The 12,167-nt window shown below is 33.8% G+C and overlaps 1 protein-coding gene across 1 annotated transcript; it reads left to right on the top strand.

Moving 5' to 3' along the window:
• The first annotated feature begins 2,965 nt into the window (after positions 1-2,965).
• Positions 2,966-6,276, top strand: LOC115723287 (uncharacterized). Its single transcript, XM_030652726.2, has 11 exons — positions 2,966-3,273; positions 3,491-3,655; positions 3,764-3,882; positions 4,264-4,338; positions 4,536-4,629; positions 4,730-4,789; positions 5,113-5,178; positions 5,281-5,379; positions 5,541-5,585; positions 5,834-5,936; positions 6,048-6,276. Exons 1-11 carry the CDS (start codon positions 3,154-3,156, stop codon positions 6,131-6,133), a joined length of 1,032 nt encoding a protein of 343 aa, XP_030508586.1. The 5' UTR covers positions 2,966-3,153; the 3' UTR covers positions 6,134-6,276.
• The last annotated feature ends 5,891 nt before the right edge of the window (positions 6,277-12,167 follow it).

Here is a 12,167-nt window from a genome sequence, read left to right on the forward strand (position 1 = left end):
AAATGGTGGGATCATGGAGAGGGAATGTTCAGCAATGGAGGTTACTAAATTTTAAAAAAAAAATTGAAAAGAAATGGAAAATAAAAGGAAAAAGAATAAAAAAAGAAAGGGAAATGATGGATGGTTGATTGATTGATAGTGGTCACACCCATGTTTGATGCATGGGAAGAGTGTGCATGTGGTAAAATAGTAATAAAATAAAGATGAAGGATATAAATGTTTAGTTTACCGTGTACTGGTATTTAGGTAATAAAGTTATCATTTTATATTTTTGATGTAAAAATTTCTAATTATTTTGACCATTTTATTTTTCAATTAATTTAAATATGGTAAATTGGTAATATTATTTAAGTTAAATAAAGTGCCAAAAATAAAAGGGTCTAACAACTTAAGTTAATTTCTCAAGTCAATTTGATGAATCGTAGTCTAAAGAAGTTCCCGAGAGCCTAAATCTTAGTTTTCGTGTGCTCAAGATGACATTATGTCAACCTGGGTGTTGATGCTTACTTAGGCACCTCCCAAGTAGTGTTTTGTCCAGACTTGGTTTCGGAGCTTGGGACCACATTATGGCATGTCTTTCACGTATTTTATTGTAGTTGTTGAACTGTTTGTTTGGATTGTTGAAGGATGGAGCTTAGAAACGACTTTGCGGGATTTAAGCTTCTACCTAGGTAGGCAACCCCCAACATGCATATAACACTGTCCTGTCTGGGATGTAAGGCTCCAAGGAAATTTTTGGATAAACAATCAAGTTTTGTCACAAGTGAAAAATAAAATGACGATGTAGAAGTATAATATTACTACATTAGAGTCACTTGTGTAGTTAAAAATAAGAATAAAATAAAATGTGTACTTTTAAAGAATTATTAAACTAAAAATTAATTAATAATTAAAAAGATTAAGTGAAATTAAATTATAAACATTTAAATTAGTTTTTTAAATTAATTATACAATAATTTAAGTCATCATTATTCTATTTGCCACATGTAATAAAATTTGACTGAATGACCTCTTTATCCCGCGTTGTGATGAGTCGACATCAAGGTGCTAAACCAGAACAACTTCTATGGCAATGGATAGGGTTCAAGCTTATTTGACATATGAATCAAGATCTCCTGTTAAAAAATAGTGGTTTATACTGTGTTAAACCAATCTATATTTAACACGTTAATTGAATTTTTATTTATTAAAAAATTAAACCTTTAATTAAGTCAACAAAAGTAGTTAACATATTTAATATAAATTAAGTTAAGGGTAAATACAATTTTGAACTTCGTATTTTATAAAAGTTATCAATTGGACCCTCTGTTTTGTTAAATAACAAATTGAACCTTATATTTTCCAAAATAGTAAAAATAGGACCTTGAGTTCAATTTTCAACAATTTTATTTTTTAATATAAACAATTTTAAGGCAATTTCTAATACGAACAGAAATGTAACTAGTTTTATCATAACATCTCTAAATTAGATTATTATTAAATTTTATTTTGACAAAAAAATCAGTACAGGATCCTATTTGTATAATTTTAGAAAATACATGATCCAATTAGTAACTTTTGCAAAACACATGATCTAAAATGATATTTACCCTTAAATTAATTGACGTGATCAAATTTAAATTGGTTTAACAACACTATTTTAACATATATACCGACAACACTGTAAGTAATTCGATAACCATTTTTATGAATCTAAAAATTTAGATGGCGCAATAACACTTAAAACATAAGGGAAATTTGAAAAAATATGCATAAAATACCTTAAAATTTTATGCCTAAACTAATACATTTCAAAATTTTAAAAATATGACCACTTTATAATAAACCCAAAAATACTCCTCTCATTTTCAAACCTCAACTCTCTCTCTTCCTATATCTCTCTCGGTTCTCTCTCAACATCTCACCCTCACCAAAACCGAACCTACCCCTCACCGCCTACACAGACGACCAACGTGAGACCCGACTACCTCTGAAATGTTGAAGGGTCGAAAATAGCCAGATCTGAGTTTTGGGCAATAAATTGATTTTTTTTGTCAGGCCCGATGGTGGTCCGATAGTGGCCCGATGCCTTCCTGCTGTTAAAATGAGTAAAGGTTGAAGACGAAGGTTCGATGGTGGTCAGATGGTCACCTGATGCTACTTTTTTTTAGTGCAAAAACATTAAAAAAAAATTGGTAGTCTGATGGGGTCCGATGGTCACCTGATGCTACTTTTTTTATGTACAAAAACATAAAAAAAAAAAAAAATTGGTAGCAGATCTGGTCCGATGGTGGTCTGATGGTCACCTGATGCTTTTTTTTTTAAGTATAAAAATATAAAAAAAAAATTGGTAACAGATATGGTGCGATAGATCCGATGGTGGGTCCGATGGGGTTTGATATGAGGTCCGATTGTGTCCGATGTGAGGTCCGATGGGGGGTCCGATTGTGTAAATGGGGGTGATGTAAATGGGGAGTATTTTAGGGATATCATAAAAGTTGTCATATCCTACAAATATTAGTTATTATTTGTTTAGGAATTTTTTTTTAACCAAATGTAAGCATAAAAAATGAGAAATTTACATGGTATACTAATTTTTGCCAATTTTTTACAAAAATACTGTCAGGTGGAATTTTTTACTTTTTTACTGTGTTTTTTTTATAAGTTTCATACTGCAGTATACTGTGTAAGTTTCACTGGTGTTCTACTGGTGTTTTTTTAGTAGTTTTACTGTTGTTTTGAGTTGTTCTGTTTTGTGTTTTACTAGTGTTTTATAAAAACACAGTATTTTTAAAAAAAATTCGGTGTAATTATATTTTTGTAAAAATTCACTCAAATTCCAGTATTTTTGTAAGTTAAATTTTCCTTATATTTCCAGAACAAAAATCATAAATAACCAACTTAAATGACAGGTCGTTTCTTATTAAAATTTGGTACAACGGGAAGAAGATATATCAGAAAGTCAACCGTTTGTCAATCAATGTCGTTTTTTTTTTTTTTTTTTTTTTTTAATAAATAAGAATTTATGGAAAGAGATGAGCATTATTCATGGATCCACACTCAGAAAATACATACAGAAAAGAAAAAGCTGCTTTTAGAACTTTCCTCAAAGCTATAACCCTCTTCCATTTCCATCGATCAATTTCTTTACCCTAGACTTAATCGCTTTCTCTCATGTCGTTCTTCTTCAAGCCCTCTAGACCCAAAACCCCTCAGGATGTGGCCAAGGCTATCAAGGACAGCCTCGTCGCCCTCGACACCAAAACCGTTGTCGAAGTCAAGGCCCTCGAAAAGGTTACATTTGTTTTGTTTCTTTTGTTTGATTGGGTTAGTTCGATTCTTTTGGAATACTCTTTTATGGATTTTAATGCTGGAAGAAAGTTGTCTTTTGGGTCTTCTTGATTCCAGATAAACTCATGTTTATTAGTTTGCATTTTCCAGCATTGATTATTTTACATTTTATATTCTATTGCTCAATCCCTGATTTTTCCAAATTCTGGTTCAATTTCAGGCTTTAGAAGAAGTCGAGAAGAATTTTTTAATAATGAAATGTATGCTTTTGGGAGATGGGGAGGTTGAACCAAATGCAGAGCAAGTTTCCCAACTGGCTGAGGAAATTTGTAAGGAGGATGTTATTTCTTTGCTAATTCATAAGCTTTCTTTACTGGGATGGGAAGTAAGTAATGGAACATTTTCCTTTTGTTAAAGAATAAAAATCTTTAAGCATATTTGTAATGGAATGATTGAAATGAAGAAAATAATGTTGTAATTTCATTGGTATTAGGCAAGAAAGGATTTAGCTCACTGCTGGTCGATATTGTTGAGGCAAAAAGTTGGCTCCACTTACTGTTGTGTGCAGTATATTGAGGAGCATTTTGAGTTGCTAGATTTTCTTGTCGTGTGGTATGTTAAATTTAATTATGCAATCGATTTCTTATACTTCTTGTCATTCTGTTTACCTTAGGCTCTAGAACATTGGTTGTAACTAGTTAATTCTCTTAACATACGAAATGTTATGAGATTCTTTGTGAATGGCATTTATGGACCGGGACAGTGTTATGAAAACTAGCAGTTGATAGGTGCACCTTGATATTGTTATATTGAGTTTCTGTCAATATATTTTTATCAAGAACTTTTGGCTATTTTTTTTTTTTAAAAAAAATTAAAAAGAACTTTTGGCTTGTAAATTGAGCCAATTAATTCAAATCTGCCTGCTGATATGACATGTTCGAGGCTGTAATCTATTTTATGAATTCTTAATTTAGTTAAATTTTCCCCAAGCAGCTATGATAACAAGGAAATTGCCATGAACTGCGGAAACATGTTGAGGGAATGCATTAAATTTCCAACACTTGCAAAGTAAGATATTCATTAGATGGTCTCAATATAGTATGTCTTTATAAGAAGCTTTTCTGTTACTCTTTCATTAGTGGTGATTTATGATTTATCTTTTGTTTTGTCTGTTCGCAAAATGTACCCCTTTTTCTTTGCAGGATGTTTTTTTTTTTTTTTTTTATTTTTTATTCACACACTTGATTTTTATAGTGATTTTTCAGATACATTTTGGAGTCTGCAAGCTTTGAGTTGTTCTATAAGTTTGTGGAGTTGCCGAACTTTGATGTTGCTTCAGATGCATTCTCTACCTTCAAGGTCTGACCGCTCCTTTATTAAGTGTTATGTTTTTCCAATAACTTCAATATTTAAATGCTGACTTATGTTCTCTCGTTTCCTTTTAATAAATTTTTTACAGGATCTGCTTACTAAACATGTGAATTTGGTCTCTGAATTTTTGACAGCCCGTCACGATGAGGTTTGCTGTTCGCCAGCTCCTTGTTTTCTTATATGTAGTGTGGTCAAATTAGGCTGTGGCAAGTTCCTTCAGAACTCTCTTGATCCGTATGTTGTTTCAATATTTTAAACCTAAGAGATCTGCTTGGCCAAGAAGCTTCTTGGAGGACTTTTAACTATCTGAATATTTGTGTTCTGGAAAAAATTCAAGTCTACACTACCTTGATATTGAACGTTTGCATTATGCAAGTGGTGAAGATATCTATGCAGTTACATGGTATACTTGTTCATTTAATCTTTCAGCTTATCTAATAAGAAGTTTTCTTTCTTTCAAATATCCTTCAGTTCTTTGATTCATATGAAAAACTCTTGACATCTTCTAATTACGTGACAAGAAGGCAATCGTTGAAGGTTAGTTTTGGACCTTATAATTTTCATTTTGTATCTTTTTTTGGTGTTACTTTTTCTCATTAATATACAATATTTAAGGATGAGATCATTTTTTTACTCTAGCTTCTCTCGGAGTTTCTTTTGGAGTCTCCAAATTCCCACATAATGAAGCGCTACATTTTAGAAGTTCGGTATTTGAAAGTCATGATGACATTGCTGATGGTAGTAATTTATCTGTTTGTCTAAATTTTGCTTTTTTGGGTCTTTTCGGGAGTTAAATATTACAATACACTTGCTTGGCCTATTTGATTGTCAGTATTTATTATAATTCATGGTAACTTTTTTCACTAGTGCTTATATTTTTTATTTTTCTAAATGAGCAGGATTCAAGCAAAAATATCCAACTCTCTGCATTCCACATTTTCAAGGTTTGATTTTCTCTCTTTCTTCTCTTAGTGCTTGTATGCTCTAGTTGTTACTGCTACTCAACTGCTATTACAAAATGGATATTAAGATTCTTTGATTTCCTAAATTTGACTCGGGTACACCATAAGTCTGACATTGTTCCAACAAAAGAGTTTATCAGAATACATTGGAATGTCTGATAATAACAATTGAATTTGTGCCCAGAAACTTATACGAATTAGATTTGACTAGAAATATGAGTGCATTGCAGGTATTTGTTGCCAATCCCAACAAGCCGCGCGAAATCAAAGTCATTCTGGCTAAAAATCATGAAAAATTGCTGCAATTGCTAGAAAATCTATCTGCTGGAAAAGGTTAATAATAAGCCAACCAAGTTTCTACCCTTTGATTCTCATTAAAATAAAAAAAGTTTCTACAATTTGATGAATCTTCTCAATCATTGTTCGAACATCTTGCTGTTTCAGGTGCTGAAGATGAACAACTTGAAGAAGAAAAAGAGCTGATCATGAAGGAAATTGATAGAGTAGCTCGTTCAACAAATCTTGAATGATAGGTTGCTTTTTTTTTCTTCTTTCTAAGATGTTTTATGGCAATAGCAGATGAGGATTTATGTAGAGCCTATATATATAACCTTGTAATTTTGTGGAATTAAAATATTGTTATTACTAAGCAAATTATTTGTGATTTTCTAAAGCAGTTGCAAGCAACCTGATTGTTGTTTCATTTGGGGTTATATAATATTAATTAAAGAACAAGAACAGTATAATATAGTTTGTATAATATACTCAATTTGCAGTTTCATAAACTTTGGTCATGTGCTCCTATCCTATTAGACTATTACTTTAGGCAACGCAATACTACTTTTGCACACTAGTTTCACAATGTAAATCAACAACATTAATGAAAGAATTGGCGCACGCCACATTAAAAATATTTGGTATACAAAATCCCCAAATTTAATAACTTGTGCAACTAAACTTTCAATTCCTTAGTATTTTTAAAGTTATTTTTTGGTCAATGTTGGAAGGTGGTTAGCTGGCAGCAACATTGTCCTCATCCCTAAGAAGAAAACTCTAGAAGTAGAAGTTTAAGGTGATTGAAGGCTTATTGCTCTTTGTAATGTTTCTTATAATATAGCTTCTAAAGTTATGGCTAATCGTACAAGGAGGGTGCTTCTCAAGTAATTTATGATATTCAAAGTGCTTTTGTGCCAAGTAGATTAATCACTAATAACATCATATGATGTCTTTTGAAGGGATGCATTACTTGAAACTAAAGAGAGATGACAGGGATGGTTTCATGGCTTTAAAGTTGGATATGAGCAAGATGTATGATAGGATTGATTAACTTTTTTCTAGAAGCTACTTCTTTGAGGTATGGAGTTTGCAGAGAAATGGGTTCAGTTGGTGCATGAATGTGTGGGCACGGTTAGATACATGGTTATTAACAATGGTATAGAGATGGGTCTAATTGTTTCTTCATGTGGAATTTGCCAAGGTGATTCATTGTTTGTGTTGAGGTGTTATCTGGGTTGATTCACAATCCAAAGGATGGATCCAAGATTGTCGTGTGGCCAAATGTGCTTCAGTAGTTTCTCACATGTTTTTTACAGACGATATTTGTTGATGGTAAGAACTCGTCAACTAAACTTTAGTTAGAAAATTAAATATAAAAGGCTAGAGATGACAAGCTTAAGAGAAACTTAGAATGTCAATGGAGTAAAATAATATTGTATTGAATCTCCAAGCTCCCTTACAAATGGCTATTTTCCAAGCCCTTTCCAAGAATTTAAATGGGGTATTTATACTTGAGCTCCCACGACTCTAAAATACAATTGGTTTTAAAAGTAGGGGCTAAAGTCCTGATGGTACTATGTGGATGTGTTAGGGGGAGTAGTAGAGGAGTGGTGGTCGGATGTCAATGTGTACTTGGAGTAGGACAAATATTGTCTCTACTACCTGTACATGTCATATCCTTTGTACAACCACCTCATCTTCAGAGGTGTACTTGCTTTAACGGGCTTGTCCTTGATTGTACACTCCTTTGGTATCTTTCCCACTACAGCCCATGTTCGTAGTGAGGAAACAACTGAGAATTTGGCTGTGTTAAGCCCATAGGGTGTGAGGCTCATACTTTAGACTTGGTTTGAATCTATTCTTCAACTCTATTTATGGTCATCCCATTGTAATATATAATCTAAGTACCATTGCTCCCATGTGTTGAGCAAGTGGTGATGGGTGATTAGTATGTGGGGGTGAGAAGGAAGAGAGAAAAGAGGAAAGAGGGATGAAAGAGCGAGCGAGGGGGAGCTGAAGAGCCGAGGAGCGAGGAACGTGCAGGCTTGGCTCGGGGAGTTCAACCCGTGCCTTGGCCCCTCCTTGTGGGGGCTCTTCTCCTCGTGCAGTGTCTCATTGTGCGAGTTGGTCCCCATTTTTTTGCCCATACACTTTTCAAGTGTATTTTGGAATCTTCCTTCCGTTAAATTTAGAGATCCCAAAATTAACACTTAACAAATTTTGGGTCAACAATAGCTATGTGTATTGTAAAGCTACAATTTCTGAAGCTCAATGTGTTCTTCATCTTTTTCGTTGTTTTGAACAGACTTCAGGTCAGAAGATTAATTTTCAAAAATCTTCTATCTTCTTCAGTACAAACATGATTGTGGAAACTCTGGCCCAAGTGTGCTCTTTGTTGGGTATTGAGGAAGCAGTAGAAAATACAACTTATCTTGGCCTCCTTACTATTATGGGGAGAAATAAAAATGCTACTCTTAGTTTTATCAAAGACTGATTTGCTAAACGAATCCAAGGGTAGGATGGCAGCTTTTGTCAAGGGATGATAAAGAAGTTTTACTTCAAACTGTTTTGCAATCTTTACCAAACTATCGTATGAGTGTCTTCTTATTGCCTTTGGGAGTGTGTGATGATTTGGAGAAATTGATGAGTCATTTTTGGTGGAAATATTCTTCTTCTCATGGTAAAGGTATTTCTTGGATTAGTTGGGAGCGAATGTGCTTGCCTAAAAAGCATGAAGGGTTAAGTTTCCATAGATTGCGCGATTTTAGTTTGGCTTTTTTTAGTAAAAAAATGGTGGAGATTTTTGACTAATCCTGCTTCTCTTGTAGGAAAGATATACAAAGCAAGTTATTTCCCTAATATTTCTTTTTTGGGTGATGTTATTGGGAATAATCTAAGCTATATATGGAGGAGTATTCTTGAGGCAAAAAAGTTGATTCTTTTTGGGGCTCTACGCCGTGTGGGGAATGGTTCTATAGTCTCTATCTTGGATGATATGTTACTGCCAATTATGGATAAGCCATTTGTAGAATCAAGACATCCTGCTTTACAAGGCAAAATGGTGAGTTCTTTAATGACGGTTGATTCAGTTAGGTGGGATTTTGAGGTGGTGATTGATCTTTTTATGACCGAGAGGCTATTATTATTTGAATAATCATTTTTTTAGTAGTTAATGATCTTGATGGGTGTTATTGGAAGGATGAGAGTTTGGAGTTTTATTTTGTAAGATCTTTTTATAGAATGGTATAGGGGGAGATTGCGACGAACAAGGGAGGTTGCTAATTTTTTAGTTTGGAATTCTTTTCGGATGTTAAAAGTACCGCCTAAAGTGAAGAATCTGATCTGGAGGGCTGCTTCTAATTTTCTTCCAACTTATCATAAACTATGAATGAAGAAGGTGGACCTTCCTGCTACGTGTCCTTATTATCAAGTTAGAATTGAAATCGTTTTTCACTGTCTGGTGTTTTCTCACTTGCTAGGGGAGTTTGGGAATGCTTGGGATTTGCACATTTAATGGGAGATGATATGAGTTTCTTTGATTGGCTCTATTTTGTTTGGAGGAATTAAGAGTTTGATCGATGTGATTTTATATCTATGGTTTGTTGGGCGTTATGGATAGCGAGAAATGATTTAGTGTGACAGAAGAAAAATTCTTCGGTGGAAGAGATTGCTATGTCAACTTAACTCTTTCTTGATCAATGGTTGTGTGCTCAAAATAATTCACTGGATCCGTGGCTGAGTTTTATGACTCTTCAAGATGAAGGGGGGCATTGGACTAGACCTATTGAGAATATGATCAAGGTAAATGTTGATGAGGACCGTGATTGTTATAGTTTTTATTGTGTCACTCATAATGGGGTCTCGTTGTTAATGACTGCTATTTCTAGTTCTCATTGTGGACTACTACAACCAGAATTGGAAGAGGCTATTGGAGTTAAGGAAGCTTTGAGTTGAATTAAAGCTAATGCTTGGGGTAATCTAGTGGTTGAAATAACTTTTTTTTTATTGTGATTCAAACTATCTGTCGTAATATGGCCATGCATTCTTATTCTTGTTGGGTTGTTGAAGATTATCAGAGTTTGTTACTCGAATTGAGGTCTTGTTCCTTAGTTTTATTAACCATTCTGCTAAAAAAGTAGCTCATTATCTTGCTAGAGCTTCTTATATGCCTGCGAATTATTCTTTTTTCTGAGCTTTCTATTTGTTCTTCTTTTTCAAGATGTATTGTTGAATGATATTATCTAATAAAATATATCTTTTATTGAAAAAAAGTTATTTTTTGTCTTGTGAGCGACTTTGTAAGTGTTACTTTATGTCTTATGGGTATCTGATTTTTTTGAGTGTTTCTAAGTCATGGCGATTGAGGAATATCTTTTGGATGATTTGATTTCAAAAGTTATCAAGCTTTCAGAGGATAGTGAGGAACAATGTGTTGAAGTGTGATGAGTCAAATGAAAAAGCATGGGTTATGGACTTTGAAAACTCGAACAACTTTGGGAAAAACAATATGTTGTTGGAAGGACTTTTTCTAAAAGAAATTGTAATAGAAAGTTTATCAAAATAATATTTGAAAGAATGTGGAAATTTTCTACGAGCTGGTCGGTGAAGGTATTAAAGAGGGAAGAACATAATATTTTTGTAGAATTTACTTTTGAAAGTGGTAAGGAGGCTCACAAGGTGACAAAGAACAATAATTGCATCTATAATGGTAATTTTATGCTTGTTGAAGTTTGGTCAAGTTCTGGTGATTAGAAGGATGCACATATGGATGATGTTCCATGTTAGGTCAGGGTTTATGGATTCCCGACAAATGCTTTAAACCAAAGCAATATCGAAAGAGTTGTTCTTATGGCTAGGAAGATTATGGATCTTCCATGGAACAATAATGATCAAATAGTCTTAAATGGATATGCTAGAGTAAAGATTAAATTTCATATGGATCAAAAGATTTTCTCTTGTCGTTTTATCACTATTAATGGCAGGAAAGAATGGATTCAATTCCAGTCTGAAGAAATTTTGTTGCCATGTTATAGATGTGGCAGGTGGGGACATGATGAGAAGGAGTCTAAACAACCAATGGTTCAAACTAAAGAGATTCATGGAACTCTTATTAAGATGTTTGGACCTTGGCTAAAAATGCAACGTGATTATAGCAATTGCTTCTGTAACGCCCTAATCTATAGGGACGCCACGTGTGTGATTTTATAAACTAGTTTAATGCTAATAGAATAATTAGTTATTAAAAACTGTTGTAATATTAAAAACTTGACTAAAAGAAAACACTAAAAACGGACATTATAACGGCATAAAAAGTGTGTTCCGGGAATCCCTGATATAAAAAGTTTTGCTAAAGAAATATATACGACAACCATTTAAACATAAAATCAAAATACACAGCAGATACAGCCAGTCTAACACAACTTCTGGCAACTCGGCACGCAGGCCGGTGAGGTCAATATGTACATTCTTTGGAGAACATCCTTCATGGTTGATAGCTTTTCTTTGCCTTTACGCACCACCTAGCACCGCAGTGAGTCACAAGGACTCAGCAAGAAAAGTAATAATAACAATCATATAGTTTATTATTCGAATATTGTCATTTATACACAATAAGAATCAAACCATCACACTTTGTTCATAAGATGAAATCCAAATCACTATTGGCATCTACCACGAATAAACATTAGTATATAGATATTTGGTAATACAAAATAATTATACCAATAATGGAATTCATATTCATTTAATCATATAAATAATATATATGTTACCTCATAAAGCAACCATCTTCATGACATCATGTCTCCTAATCAGGCAAGTCGATGCTTTAATCTAATGATCTTGTATTGTATCGCCTAATCAAGCAAGCCCGTGCCATAGCCTGACACCCATATGTCGCATAACTGCATCACCTAATCAGGTGAGCCTATGCCAAAAGCACGCACCCATATATCATATAATTGCATCACACTAATCGGGTGAGCCGTGCCACAATCTGGCACCAATATATCGCATCGTTTAATTAGACGAGCTCGTACTACGCCGGTACTTATCATGTCAACGACGCCGTACTTACACGAGTACGTCGCCGGGAAAATTGCATCACCTAATCGGGTGAGCCCAGTACCTACACTTTGTACTCATCATATATCAAGCACCGTACTTACGCCCGATGCGTTGTCAAGAAAATTGCATCACCTAATCAGGTGAGCCCATATATCACATGCATAATATTATCACATTATCAATACTCAACCAATCAATCTTTTCAATATATAACAATATTAA

The sequence above is a fragment of the Cannabis sativa genome, chromosome 9 (assembly GCF_029168945.1).
Source record: "Cannabis sativa cultivar Pink pepper isolate KNU-18-1 chromosome 9, ASM2916894v1, whole genome shotgun sequence".
Lineage (NCBI taxonomy): Eukaryota > Viridiplantae > Streptophyta > Magnoliopsida > Rosales > Cannabaceae > Cannabis > Cannabis sativa.

Excerpts from the sequence above, each read along its gene's own strand:
- LOC115723287 (XM_030652726.2), top strand. The coding sequence starts at position 3,154 with ATGTCGTTCTTCTTCAAGCCCTCTAGACCCAAAACCCCTCAGGATGTG. Across the intron at positions 3,274-3,490 it reads AAGTCAAGGCCCTCGAAAAG|GCTTTAGAAGAAGTCGAGAA; the intron begins GTTACATTTGTT and ends GTTCAATTTCAG. Across the intron at positions 5,179-5,280 it reads CAAGAAGGCAATCGTTGAAG|CTTCTCTCGGAGTTTCTTTT; the intron begins GTTAGTTTTGGA and ends TTTTTACTCTAG.